Here is a 15,329-nt window from a genome sequence, read left to right as displayed (position 1 = left end):
ATAGAGACCTTCATCAGCATATACCTTAAGCAACATCAAGCCTAGTTTATCTCCCACACTGACATTCTGCTTTCAAACTTCTTCGTCTTTTTGCTCCATGGAACTCCCTATGTGAATCCATCATTGGAATCCCATTATGATGAACAGCATATCTTTGGAGTTCCATCAACTTTTCCAAAGAGTTGATAACCACAGGAGCAAGAGGATCCCAAGCACTGTTCTTCTTTTGATTCTGTGTAGCACTTGTGTGTTTTAAATGATCATATATTCTCAAACGATCTCAGTACAAATGTTTGTACTGAGGACTTTGACATTTCTTTCAAGTCACTTTTGTCAAAGGAAAGCTTTAGGTTGCTGAGAAATGTCACATTCTTAGCTCCTCCTCAACAAAACTTTTATTCACACAATGGGCCTTGGCAAGTCATTTTCCTTTTGGTTCATAGCGCTCCTGTTTTTTTTTTCCCACAAGGGAAAAGGGCTATACTCACTTGTGATTCCCAAAGGACTCATGTTCTAAAATAGATGCTGAAATTTTTTTATTAACAAAACATTTATTTTGCATATTTAGTCTTCTGTTTTCTCTCTGTATAATGCCTTGCAATGTAGCATCTATCAGAAAAATCATTAAACTGTCTGAATGGTGCTTATTATACAACACAATTTAATGTCCCAGCAAGAACTAGTGATTGGTGATATGCATTATGCATCATTGTAATGCATCATTCCACAGTTTAAATGTTTGAGGGGGCAAATAGTCACTAATATAGTTGTGACACTAGACTATGAATCCTTTATAATGCCAGACCATTGCCTAATGTCTAGTACAGAATAGCTACAAAATAAGTTTATTGACGTAATGGCATAATTCAGGTTATAATATCTGTGTTTGGGATGGGTTCAATGATTTTTAAATGCCAAAGTTTAGAGATTTGAAGGGAGAAGTGTTGGAAGATAAAACATTTTCCCTCTGCTCCTTGGTCAACCCTCAGCCATTATTTCCTGTTTCACTAGGGGTCCTTAGTCACAAGCAACAGAAATGGATTCAAAGGAATGGACTGATGTGGTATTGGGTAGCTCACAGAATAGATGGGAAGTCTACAGAAGACCTGAGCAATGGGGAAGACCAAAGGTGATCTACCAATCTGAAAGAATTCTCTAAAATGCTGTCTTCACCTAAAAAATTAGCTAGCATTTGTTGCCCTTAACGCAGAGAAACTAAAGCAGATACCTTAAAAGCAACTGAGGCCAATAGGAAAAGGGGACCAGGAACTAGAGAAAAGGTGAGATCAAAAAGAATTAACCTAGAAGGTAACACACACGCACAGGAAATTAATGTGAGTCAACTCCCTGTATAGCTATCCTTATCTCAACCAGGAACACTTGTTCCTTCCTATTATTGCTTATACTCTCTCTTAAACAAAATTAGAAATAAGGGCAAAATAGTTTCTGCTGGGTATTGAGGGGGTTGGGGGGAGAGGGAGGGGGCGGAGTGGGTGGTAAGGGAGGAGGTGAGGGCAGAGGGGAGAAATGACCCAAGCCTTGTATGCACATATGAATAATAAAACAATAAAAATAAATACATAAATAAATAAATAAATAAAATGCTGTCTTCAAACTTAGCACATGCCTGGCTGAGCTGATTGCTTGCCATGCTGTAACTTCCGAGAGATCTGGGGAAGCAGATGTCTGGCATTTCCCAGCTTCTGCTTCTATGATGGGAAGTGACTATGCCTCTCACTATAACTTAAAATGTGGTAACTCCCCCAAAATGGGAAGGGGTGCACAAGTAAGCCAGCCAAAAAAAAAAAAAAAAAAAAAAGATCTGAGCCTGCTACACTTCCTCACTGATTCACTGATTCAAAACCTCATTACCATTCTGAATTTCCTTTCCTCTTTACTTTTGTCATACCTGCTTTGACAATCTCCAACACTGAATAAACAAACACAACCATTGCATATTATGGGTCCTAGACACTTAAGAACCACAAAGGAAGTACACACAGTTGACTGCGCATCTTTGGTTTTCTCCTAGTAAGTACAGTGATTCTCAACACATCCCTAACTCCCACCTTACCCCATAGAAATTTAATTCTGTGCAAGTATTCAGGAGATCATAATGCAGGCTTCTGGTTAGGAACCATGTTTTAATTTTCCCCACTCCCCACAGCTCCTTTAGTAACCATTTCTAGTTTTCCCACTCTTACCCCCATTAGTCTCAACCAATGTCCTTTCCTTCCTTTACCCGAAAGAATCAGGCCAACTGATGCAAACTCCTTCAACTTCTCTCTCTGCAGACTTCACCTCAAAATTTCTTCTTTTCTTTACCCATTCCATCCCTGTGCCCTGCTTCATTCTTCCTTCTTCCCAAGGCTAAACTGGCCAGCTATGTTCATCTTTATGCCCTTTGGTCTAATCTGAGGCTCTGCCTGATACTCATCTTCCATTCTTTGAATTTGGTCTTACTTCCCTTTGACCCCAAAATATTCAAGTCTGACTTGACCTCAAAACCCTTCAGTGAGGCTCTGCTTCCCATATACTGCCTTCCTATTCCCCATCTTCATTTTTCACATCCAAAGATCTGAAAGGAGTGGTTTGTACTCCTAGAAGCATCTTCCTCACCTCTTATTCATTTCTCAGCTCTCCTAAGTGTCCCCCCTCCAGTATCACCCATGGCTTCTTGACTTTCAAAGTCAATGGCCTCTTCTCATTCTGCATCCTGCATGACCTCTCAGAGGTTTGTCACTCTGTTGAGGTTCCCTATCCTCCTGTTAATGGCTATTAGTAAAAAATCCCTCCTGAATTTTCCCTCTTCTTCTTCATCAGTCTTGCTAGCAGAGCTTCTCCTCCACTTGATCTTTTCTCATCCTGACTATGCTCATTTCTTTAGCTGTGACTGTGAAGTAGATGTCACTGAGTTATGTGGCCTAACCTTGAGTCTTCTATTCTGAAGTTCAGATCCTTCCAACTGGTCACTTCCAAAGAATGCCCAGGCCCTTTCTTTCCCTTTTCTCCTTCCATTGCTTCTTTTTAAAATTAATTGTTCAATATACATTTACTATTTTAACCACTTTTAAATGTACAGTTTGGTGACATTGAGTATACATACCTTGTTGTGCTTCAACCATTCTCCTCCTCCACCACTTCCTCCTCTTTTTCTTTCTCCTTCTTCTTTTTCCTGGAACTCAAACCCAGGATTGAATTTAGTGCTTGTTAGGTGAGCACTGTATTACTGAGCTACATCCCCAGCCCCATCATTCCTTTTTGGTACCTATGTAGTTAAGGAGAAAAGGACCATTTCTTATTCACTTGTTTACTACTGGGGTCTGTTACACATCCAAGTCACTGGCCAAGCGTGGTGCTTAGTGGCTAAGAGCATGAGCTATGGAGAGTCTGTTCTGAGTTTAACCCCAGGTTTATGATGATGGTTGAGCCTTCAGCCTCCTTGGTCTCTCTTCCTTATCTTGGTATTCTCTGCTTTTGTTGGTTGCTCACTGTTAAAGTAATAACAGCTTTGTTTACTTGTGAGAAAAACCCTTCTCGAATAACTTGGCCTCTCCAGAGCTTGCACTGGGAATGAAGAGAAAATGAAGCATTTGAAGAAAGTGATGGGTTTGGTGAGAAAGTAGAAGTTTGTAGTATTTTGGAGTGGGTTGTCAAACCTGGCATTGGCTTGGATTCATCACACAAATAGTCACACCTCCACCTATTATGAAGCAGGAAGGAGAATGACGAATGACGATCCCTCAGGAAAACTGTTTTACTGAGTGTTTGCATCCTCAGCCAGAGTGGTGATTGGTGGTCAAGTGACAAGTAACATCTCTGTGAAAGTTAAAAGGGTGTTTGACTTGAATGGAAAGAATTTACCTGAGAGGCCACATTGGTGGTTTTTTTTTTTTTCAGTGTTTATTTCCTTTTACAGAAGAAAATTTGCTTATGAATATTGGGAATTTTAACAGGTCCATCCTGAATGTTAAGAGGCATTTATTTGTTTGTTTATAGTATTTATTTTCTTTTGAACTGGGTCTTACCCATTTCTTACATCCAACCCACACAAAATACCCACTATAGTACTATATGGTATCCTCTTTGGGTAAGAATAGGTAAAGTAGTTTAGTGATCAGATCCTACTTTGTCGTTCTGTGAGAGTGTCTCCAACACAGAATGTCACAGGATAATGATAGTAAAGCAGATTGTGTAATGCTTTTTACAAAGCACCTTTATGATTTGTATCATTCATTTCTAAGGACAACCCTGGGACATAACCTGTGATCCCTTATTGTTTTCAGATGAGAAAACCGAGGTTCAGAGTTGTACATGGTTGTTGCCAATGGCTAAGTTGCCAAGTCCAGCTTAGCTGGGTCCCGAAGACTGCAAAGTCTCTGCAGTCTATGCCTCAGTTGGCCTGGGGGTGGGGGAAGGGGGAGGGCGGCTATCTGGAGATATGCCCTGCCCTCAGCTGACTTGATGTTTGAGGAGCCTGCCATTTAAAGCATGTGGGCAAGTCAGCCCTTCCCTGTTGGAAACGTCCCCACGTGGAGCCTAAGCATCTGGCGGAAGCTAGAAGGCGCCGAGGACCCTCGGTGGCCGCAGCCGACATGTAAGAGCCAGGGCTGGGACCCGCGTTCTACCAGAGGTTCCTCCACTGGCATCTGTTCCGCAGAGGCCAGCGCGCTTGTCCACCCAGGCGCGCCAGCCGTGCGCCCTAGAGACTCGCCGAACGCCGGCGTCCCAGGTGCCACTGGCGCGAGTGTCGCTTGCCGGCCCGGAGCCGCCCGGACCGCTGCTGTGGGTCCCCCACACCCCAGGGGCGGAGCGAGGCGCCGAGACGTCAGGGCGGAGAGCGAGCGCGGGCGAGCGCGCCCTCCCGGCGGCTGTCCGCGGCCCACGTCCCCGGCTGGCGCGGCCGGTGGCGGCGGCGGCGACCGTGAGCTGCAGTTCGCGGCGGCGCTGGGGCGCAGCCAGGCGACCGCGCGGGCGGGGACCAGAGGTCCCCGAGCCAGCCGTGCGCACAGCTCTGCCCGCGCCTGGATCGGACCCCAGCCTCCCCCTCGATCCTCCCCCGGTCCCAGCTAAGCCCCCTGGGTGCCCATCCAATTTTTTGGGTGACTACAACGTGTTTTGTTTCTCTTTCTTCTTTCCCTTGTCCGTGTGCCCTTCTCCAGGATGGCAGAGGCGGAATTGCACAAGGAGAGGCTGCAAGCCATAGCAGTAAGTCCACTTTTCATTTCATTTTCGTGTTCTATTGTCTGGGGTGGACGGGGACCCTGGGGCTCTGGGCCAGCGGCAAGCCAGCACGGTAGCCGCAGGCCGCGTGTTGGGGCGAACGTCTGTCAAGCTCAGCTACGCGGCTTTTCCTTTCGACGCCTGCAGACTAAACCCCCAGGGCGCGCTCGGGATTGGGGATTTGAACGTGGAAGACTGGCTTAGAAATAAAATGCTTGCTGCTGGGCTTTGGGGACAGTCTAAACAGAGGCGGGGGCGCGGGGGGGGATACGTTGGTTTCCTTACCCTGGAGAAGGGAGAGAACGGTGACCTGCACGGTGGCTGCCTTCTGAGTCTGTGGAAGCCCTCAGCCTGTTAAGTGGAAAACCAGGAGCCGGCTGCTCGGCCAGCAGCAGCGCGGTAGAGCCTCCTCCCAGAGGCCGGGAATGCTGGTTTTCCATCTCTATTTGATATTGACAAGGTCTCTGACACAAGTCACCACCCTGCAAGGGACTGAGGACTTCTTACAACTAGGTTCTGGGACTAATGTTCCAAGAGATCCTCTTTCTTATGGTTGTGGATTATCTGAAAACCTCAGTCTAGAATACAAAGGAGCAACCAGTCTTGGCAAAGTTCGTATACACATTCAGAAAAGTGTACCCATGTGCATCTTGGGTACAAAAAAGGACTCTCTGAGACTGCTTAGATTTGAGCAGTCTTGCCAGTTTGCCAATGATCCACAGATGTGGTATTTTACTGGAGCCACCACAGCTGGATTATATATTTGCTTTGTGGATAAGGGAGTGATTACTGCTGCTATATGAAATAATAGAAATTAAAAGAGAAGGTCTGTTAATGGGTTGGCGTAAAAGAATCTCCAGACATTCTTCTATTTAAGTACTTTTTTTTTTGTTCAGGAGTTCCCTGGAAACACATAAATTTGTTGAAGAAAATACTATGTAATGTTTTGGAAGCAAAATATCTAAAAGTGCTTTGGACAGATACCTCTTTGGGAAAATGCACACAGGCCTTCTTTTTTTTTTTCAAGAAGCATTTGATATGGTGTCTGTGGTTCCAAGACCCCCTTTCTCAAACTCTTCAAATCTGAAAGTTCTTGCACACTTTACCCATGGAGGGAGAGAGAGCTCTGTGTTGGCCATGGTGAAGAGCTATAGCTTGGCTCTGAGGGGTCTGGGAACTTGGTTCTCAGAGCTCAGGAAAGCTGTTCTGCTCTTTCCCTTTCCCTCTCTGCATGTGCATTTTGATGGTTAATGAAGTTGTTCATCGTTCAAGTTTAGAGGCAAGGCAAAGTGGCAGTCTGTCCTGAACTTGGTAAGAATGGAGAGATTCAGCTGTTGGTGCCATGGAGCTGGTGGGTGTTTTGTGTGAATTGGATAATAGCCTGCTTTAACCGTTGACCAAGTGTCTGCTCCAGAGAACACTGTCACTCCCATGGGCTGCTGCTGACCGTTTCCAACAGTTGTCACATTTTCTGCCTTTGCATGACAAGCTTCCCTGGATGCCTGAGGGACAGCTGAATCCCATGAAAGAACTTGCTTTCTGAACAGAGAGCCAGTAGCTGCTAACACTGGGGCCACCCCTTACAAGTGGGGTTGAGTCATCCCAGCAGGGGCCAAGTAGATTTTCAAGGAAGATGTGGGCAGTCTTTTTGGAGTTCTCCTGTGCCTGTTCAGTTGTAGGACTGAGCTCGTCCTGTGGACCCCAGGAGCTGTTGTTGAGTCTTGTGAATGGGTCAACATAAGTGGACATATGTTGTTGTCGGTATGGGTTTTCTAACAATGACATCACTGGCTGTGTGTGAGAAAGGCAGAGAGAGAGAAAGAGAGAATTAAGAGAAAGGGAATGTGTGTGGGGACTTGCGGCCATGTTGCCATGTTTTGGCCTGGTGTATACTCTCGAAATCCAGCAAACTCTGCCATCCTGAGCCACTTTCCTAGAGTTCTCAGGGGACCCTGAGGAGCTCACAAACCTGCCCAGAGCCAGGCATGGCTGAGGTCCCTCTGGAGATGTGAGGAAAGAAGGGAAAGTGTCCTCAGTTCTTCACCTACTTGGGCTTCTAAGTCTTGGGCAGTCTTGAGTCTGGGCCTCAGTTCCTTCATCTGTAAAACAGGCTCATGAGTTTGCTCTCTTAGGCTGCCCGGGAGGGGCAGTGGTGATGGAGGTGGCCCTTAGTTCTTCTCTATGCTGTTTTCCTGGAGGGGAGACGGGATAGAGGCAACTTCTCTAAAGTGCAAAGAATGGCCTTGTTCTTTCCTTCTGACAGAGGGCAGGCCCCAGCCAGTGTCACTTCCTCTAACTGCTTCCTGCAGAGTGGGGATTGATTATGACTTGAGGGTCCATTCTGAGCGCCCCTTCTGAGAGGTATTCCAACCCTGAAAAGTCAGTGTCCCCAAATTTCAGCTACCAAAGGAAAGATTTCACCCTTTGCATGCTTAATTTTTTTTAAGGATGGATGTCCTGTTACCTAAGATATATGTCACATGATCATCTGTGAGATTTTTTTTCTCCCCAAGAGGAATTAAATGCTCAGAAACTACAGTGCCTTAATTAAATCTTCTAATTAGGTCCAGACATTAATCAATGAGAAAAGATAACTCTCATCTCTTTCCTGCTAAAAGAAGAGAAAGTCCATCTTTGACAACTCTCTCTCCTCCCACATGCACTTTCAGCTCCAGGGACACTCCCAAAGCTATAAATTTAGAGTATACAAAATGCTTCTGCAACAGGATAAATGCGAATGAAAAGAATAACACTTGCATTTATTGAACACTGTACAATAAATAAGGCACCATGTGAAGTGCTTTTGTTTTTTAATCTGAAGATGTTTATAGTCATGGAGGAAATAGTTGTTTTATGGTGCATGGAGACTATGTCGGTGAACACACATGCAGAACATGTAAACCAACCTTAAGGAGTTGTGGAACACATCCTCAAAAGAGACATTTGAGCAAGTCCTCAAGATTGGGGAAAATAACATAAAAACTAACATCACAACTTTCTCAAATACCAGAAGCCATTTATTTATTTCTGTTAGTTTGTATATTATTTGGAACAATTACTGTGAGAAAGGGAAAGCTAAAAACGTAAAGATGTGAAACCAGTGGCTCATAGCATGAACTTGATAACAGGACTGAAAAGCTTTTTAACTCATATTATTGCACTTAATCCTCAGAATGAGTTTACGAAGTAGGCATTACTATCTTATCCTATTAAACCTGTTTATAGAACTGGCCCAACCTTAAAACAGTGCCAAAACCAAAATTGGAACACATATGGCAGGCCACTAGAGCCCATATTCTAACTGTTGCCTTGAAATACCACCCAAGATGGCAGCAGCACCTCACCCTTTTCCCATGAGTGCATTGTGCAGGTAGTTCACAGCCTTGCTGTGAGCCCATGAGACAGGAGCAAATTGATTCATAGCACTGGGAAAGCTTGAGTTAAACCAGGAGGCCTACATCCTTTTGAGACTTTTCCAAGCCTGGAGTCGGTACATGAAAACACCCAACATAAAGTCTAACCAAATGAGTAACATTCCCTTAGGAAAGGAACTGTCGTGTCTCAATGGAAACCAACTTTGGGGGAGGGTGTTGTTATGTCTACAGACCCAAGGGGAAGATAGTTTTCCTTTGGCATGAATGATAATAAATGTTACAGAGGTCGTCTTGGGTAAAACTCCCAAGAGCCACATGGACAAGGCCTCTTGCCAGCACTGGAGACCAACATGAATGAGTTTATATGTGCTGAAATATGAAATGCTAATCTGCATTGTGCTTGCTCTTCAGGGAATTTTTCATTTATTGAGAACCCACTCTGTGGAATAATAAAAATGATCTTTTGCATTTGTGCTGTATTTTACGATTTACACCAGCCTTGCATGTGCTGCCTTCATTCTGAGGTGTGTAGGCAGGTCTCCTTGTCTCCACTGTAGAGTGAAGCAACTACAGGTGTGCAGATCACACAGTGAATTGTGGAAGAGTTGCATGAAGCTCCAGTCTCTCCTAACTCCCGATTTCTTGTGTTGGTGGCACATCCAGCCCAGAGGGCTGATGATCCTACTCTGACCAGGGTGGGATCTGCCACTGGATCCTCCTGAGTGAACTCCTTTGGCTGAGAGGAGAAGGGTGAATTGGGGCTATGTGGGTCTGGATGTGCCTCTATTCAATCTGCTCTTTCTGGGATCTCGTTTTATATCTCTCTTGAAACTCTCACCCATAGGGTGCAGTTAATGGGTTTATGGTTCGCACCCGTTCTGTATCCCAAGTAGGCCTGAGTATATGTAATTGGCTTAGGCTGGCTATGCCCTGGGCTTCCAGAGCAATACTTATTGACTTTTCCTTGGATTCATTTTTTTCATGCTTCCTCTTGCCTTGGAATGATAAGACCCTGAGTTTCAGGGTTGAAGTGGGGGCCCAGGGGTGCAGGAGGCTACAAACCTGAGAATGATCCACACCATTAAGGTTGGCCTGCCTAAACTGGGCAAAAGTCCTTGCTGCAGTTTACATAACACTCAGCCCAGAGTCCCAAGGCAGAAATCCCTCAGAGGGGTAAGACCCAAACCCAAGTTCTGTAGTAACAACCACTCTGCTCATGTGGAATCAAGCCCATACATGTTCCTTATGGACCTGTGTCATTGACGGACAGCTGACAAAGTACTGGAGAATTTACCATCCTGGACACTCATCTGTTATCTCTTTCCTTGCATCTCAGAAACATGGATGACTTCCAGCTTCTAAAATTTTATATTAAGGCCTAAAAATCATTTTCTAGGGTCATTGGTGCTGAGAAAGGGTTCACCCTGGCTGAGTTTGCAGGGCCACCCAGTGAATAGGTGACACTTTGGGACCTCTCAGGAAAACCAAGGCTCAGTATAGGTGCTTCTATATTGCTATAGTGATGAGTCAATACTTTTGGGACCACTGCTGTCGGTCCTTTGAAATACTCGTGTTTCATCACTGATTCCTTTGGGAGAAGTTGATCAACTTGCTTGGCAGTAAGAGTTGGTCATTATGTGGCATGATCTTTCTGAAATAGCAAATGGACAACAACTGTGATCCTTAAGGCTGGCAGCACCTCACATGATCTGTTGGAGGTTGTTAGGAACATTGATTCTCATCTCAAAAAGGCTAGGCTCAAGTCCTGGCTTTTTCATTAGCATCTGTGTGATGTTGGTGTCCCTCAGTTTCCTCATCTGTAATGATATAGCCACTTCCTGGAGTTGCTGTGAGGGTTATTTAAGAGATTTTGTGGGACATGCTCAGAGCAGGTATTCAGTAAGCACTTACAGAAGTTTTCCATTTATAATAAGCAAATAAACAACTCATAACTCATGCATCTTTAAATAGAAAACAGACACAAAGGTAGAATGGCAAATTCTGTTAGCCTGAACATTTTTTCCAAAGTAGGAAATTTCAAATGAACATAGTATCTACTGAGTTTTCAATGCTTGATAATAATAATAAAAATTTTTGTTGTGGCCAGGAGTTGCAAACTCAACAGGCTCTCGGGGCCAATATGCGACTTAAACAGGGGACACAGGCTGGAAATGTGAGGTCCTTGAGAGCAGATGCCACTTCTCAGTTAAGATGCAGTTAATGTGTGCCCAGTGAAAACATGGGTCCTATGCTATGACATTTTCAAGAGAAGCCAGAAATCTAATATTTAAATGTGGAATCTCCCACTTAAAAGAATATTATCAATTAGTTTAAAAACTTCCAAAAGATTGTGGTCACTTGCATTTCCTTTTGGTTCACAGGGTGACCTTTTGTGACCTTTAGATAGAGAGCAAGCTTTGAACTTTACAGTGTTCTTTCCATGTGCATTGACTTACTTGGGAGTTTATAAGGATACTGTGAAGTTGTCCTTCAGGCATCCCCGAGGTCAAGCTGCATTTTCACTGGAGCTTTCTGAGTCAGATGTCCAAATGTTGGGATTATGGGAAAAATAATGCTTTTATTTTTTACTTTATTTTGACACCTTTGCAATCACTGATATTATAACTCAGAATACTCACATCTAGGTAGGTGATTGCTTCCTAACTTAGTAGAAGAATCTAAAAGACAATTAGTATCTTGAAGTGGGATGTTACTTTTATTATAGAAGAACCTTTTAAGACCATTTACCCAATATATGCAAACCTGACATGCAAATCTGAGCCTATGTCATGTCAGCCAGGATATAGAATCACCTGGAGAGCTTTTCAGGACAAGATTGCTGCTTCTCCTTCCCAGAGGGTCTGGTTCAGTAGAGCTGGGGCCCAGGAATTTGCATTTCTAACAAGTTCTCAACTGATGCTACTCCTAGCTGTAGCTGATGTTCTGAGGGACAAACCTTGAGAACCACTGGTAGAGTGATAGGAGATCAGAGAGATTATGGCCTGGGTGTTGATAAATGTCATATGCTCCTTGTGACAAGCCCAGGAGTTTGTGTGGTGTGTATATTTTGACGAGATGAAATAGAATAAAAGAGCAAATTCAGTCTTATTAAGCAGGAAACCTAAAACACAGCCCCATTTGAAAGTGATACTCTTGTATTCTTCTCACATCAGGTGACCAATTAAGAGGTCTTTGCTAGTCTTGAGTACTTGCTGTAATCTATTTAAATAAAATAAAATTTCTATCTGTTGGTCATTGGAAGACACCTATTGAGAGGACCTGCCTGGGACTGGCTGAGCAGGTTGGGAGGGCTTACCTGGGACTGGCTGACCAAAACTATGCACTACAAAATTCCTTTGGGAAGGCCTTAGGAGGCAGCTCATTGAGATAAATTGTGCAGAAAAAAAAGATATCCAGCAGTATAAGGGGGGCTTTTGAGCAAGATGCACCCTGTTATGGAGGTGCTGTAGATGGAGAGGTTCCATTGTAGATGAGTCAATCAAGTCCTGGAGTACCTTCTCCAGCTGCTGCTCATGTGGGCCACTCTAATAGGAAGCCAGGCTGAGCAGCAATCACTGTTCATTTACTGATGGTTAATGATTGTCCTAAGCCTGTCTGTGTGTCAAGAGTGTGGCCTGTCATTGACATAGCCAAGAGGAGTTTATTCTCCTAAAGATGTCACCTAGGCTTCCCTCACCCTTTTGTAGCATCCATTGTTTGGGCCAGTCCTTCATTTTTTGGAAGGATTCATCCTCACCCAGTCTCTGTTTGTCTATAACATGAAGCACAGAGGCTGCACTGTGCAGATGAGGACTAAGAGAATAAGGTCAGGCTGTGGGTGATGGGCCCCACAGCACAGGGTACTTTATAGAACACTCTGGGCTTGGGAGACTACCACCCAGTGAGACTTATTTCTGATAGGAAATGCCAGTAGAAGCAGAGGTTGGTGTGGGGTGGTGCATGGGAGCTATGTCATGTGCCCTTGGTTAATTATTATCTCAGTATTTTTCAGTAGTCTCATATTGAGTGAAGGAGATTATTAAACATAGACACACACAAAGAATGAAAGAGACATACAGAGTCAAAGCTATAGTCCATTTGCACAGTGCTTGAGCTTGTATTAAAAATACTTTGGGTTCGTCTTTGACCCTAATGTCAGTGCTTCTATATAGCATCCTATGAGCTTAGCTAGAAGAAAGACATAGGGAAGCTGGTACCTTTCCCTTGCAAAACATGGAAGGGGAAAGAAAAGCCATTTGAGCCTCAAGATAAAAGCCCTGGCTATAAATGAAAAGGCCTTGGGCCAGACCTCAGAGCACATCTTTCTTTCTGTCGTTTCCCCTGTGCCAGCCGATTTCATTTTTTTTTTTTTTTTTACTGGTTTACTTACTATTCTAGGTGGGTGGGATTTTTTTCTCCCCTCTGCTAAATTATAACCAGTCATCTAACTATTCTCTTTATTTTTAAATTCAGGGCTGAAACTTAAAACGTTGAGGGTTACCAAAAAATGTTATTCTTAAGAGAAAAACATATGCTTGAAAACTTAACCCCTTCCTTGAGCAGTAGGCAGGGGATTTTCTTTCTCTAACTTTAAGCGTTAATGTTGACAACTCTGAGGCCAATAAATACCAGACAGGGCTCCAGGATTTGGGTGGCTGTGATAGTGTGCAGGTCCTACATGTGATGTGATAGTGAGGCCAGGACTTAGGGAGTAACCTAGCAGTTGGCTAAGTGGCATGGAGTCAGTCGAGCAGCTTTCCCCCAGTGTTGGTCCGAAACACTGGCTTTCACAGCCTGACTTGTTGCCTTGAACTGATAACACTTGCTACCTCTAATGGGGTGGAAAGTGCTTGGAAATTTTCCTTGTTCCTGTGGAACTGTGAGACATATCTGAAAAGCTCGAGGCTAACATGAGCGATCCTCCAGTGAGTGAGCAAAAACCCACTGTAGGATTGTACCGCTCCTATTGTCTGTGTGCTCTGCATATGTGCTTTGCCAGGTGTTATGCAAGCAGCCTTGTTCATGAACTTTGAAGTCTGGGCATATGTGTTCACAATCCAGTGCTGTTAATCAAATGAAATGTCAAAACTCCAGGGTATTAACAGTAAATGGGATCATTTTGGTGCAAATGAGTAAGAAAATTCTGAAGAATACATTCTCAAATCCTTCCAACTACTATAAATAAGACTCCAGTAGCCTGATCACTCCCCATCCTTATTCACAGTGAGAATGAAAGATATCAAACCCATACTGGAGCCAATGGGGGCAATGAAGAAAAAGTACTGCTTTGGAAACACAGAGGAGGCTGAGGTGAAAGTAATTTCCAGTCCTCAATGGCCAAAAAACACATGAAAAAATGCTTACCATCTCTAGCAATAAAGGAAATGCAAATTAAAACCACACTAAGATTCCACCTCAACCCTGTTAGAATAGCCATCATTAGCAACACCACTAACAACAGGTGTTGGCGAGGATGCGGGGAATAAGGAACCCTCTTACACTGCTGGTGGGAATGTAAACTAGTACAACCACTCTGGAAAAAAATTTGGAGGCTACTTAAAAAGCTAAACATTGATCTACCATTTGATCCAGCAATACCACTCTTGGGGATATACCCAAAAGACTGTGACACAGGTTACTCCAGAGGCACCTGCACATCCATGTTTATTGCAGCACTATTCACAATAGCCAAGTTATGGAAACAGCCAAGATGCCCCACCACTGACAAATGGATTAAGAAAATGTGGTATTTATACACAATGGAATTTTATGCAGCCATGAAGAAGAACGAAATGTTATAATTCGCCGGTAAATGGATGGAATTGGAGAACATCATTCTGAGTGAGGTTAGCCTGGCCCAAAAGACCAAAAATCGTATGTTCTCCCTCATATGTGGACATTAGATCAAGGGCAAACACAACAAGGAAATTGGACTTTGATCACATGATAAAGCGAGAACACACAAGGAAGATATGAGGATAGGTAAGACACCCAAAAAACTAGCTAGCATTTGTTGCCGTCAACGCAGAGAAACTAAAGCAGATACTTTAAAGCAACTGAGGCCAATAGGAGAAGGGGACCAGGAACTAGAGAAAAGATTAGTTCGAGAAGAATTAACTTAGAAGGTAACACACACGCACAGGAAATCAATGCATGTCAACTCCCTGTATAGCTATTCTTATCTCAACTAGCAAAAACCCTTGGTCCTTCCTATTATTGCTTATACTCTCTCTTCAACAAAATTAGAGATAAGGGCAGAATAGTTTCTGCCTGGTAGTGAGGGGTAAGGGGGGGTAAGGGAAGGAGGGGGGGAGGGGGTGGGGGGAAGGGGGGAGAAATGACCCAAACAATGTATGCACATATGAATAAAATAAAAATTAAAAAAAAATTACCCACCTGTGTTGGCATGTCCTAACTACTGCCTCTGGCTAGTTCTAACTCTCCATCTTCCCTGATTAAAAAAAAAAGAAGAAGAAGAGGAAAAGAAAGAGAAAAGCAGGGAGCAGCCTGGCTTAGCAGTGAGAGCCCTTTTCCAGGCATTCCCCAGTAAAGCAGGCATCTCCCTTGGAAGACAGGTACCCTAGGGGGGTCTGCAGGCTGAGTGGAACTGAAACTACTTTTGTGGATGTGGGAAAGAAAGGAGGGCCTCCCAGTCTCTGAGAAGGTCCATGTGGCAGACCTGTGGAGTACCTTACATTAGAGTAAAACTCCAGATGTGCACAGGTGACACGC

At 44.0% G+C, this 15,329-nt stretch overlaps 1 protein-coding gene across 5 annotated transcripts in view; it reads left to right on the top strand.

The window, feature by feature from the left end:
- Positions 1 to 15,329, top strand: part of Palm2akap2 (PALM2 and AKAP2 fusion) — a 457,408-nt gene that overhangs the window by 130,215 nt on the left and 311,864 nt on the right. For 4 of the 5 annotated variants that reach the window (XM_074051288.1, XM_074051287.1, XM_074051285.1 and 1 more), the window contains exon 2: positions 5,163 to 5,208. In XM_074051288.1, coding sequence (XP_073907389.1) covers positions 5,163 to 5,208 — 46 coding nt within the window. Of the gene's footprint in view, positions 1 to 4,528; positions 4,598 to 5,162; positions 5,209 to 15,329 lie in introns of those variants that run through there. The other variant, XM_074051286.1, reaches the window with a different exon arrangement.

This window comes from Castor canadensis, chromosome 13 (genome assembly GCF_047511655.1).
Source record: "Castor canadensis chromosome 13, mCasCan1.hap1v2, whole genome shotgun sequence".
NCBI lineage: Eukaryota > Metazoa > Chordata > Mammalia > Rodentia > Castoridae > Castor > Castor canadensis.
Note: the sequence above shows the minus strand (reverse complement) of the source record. Positions and strands in the feature narration are given on the sequence as shown.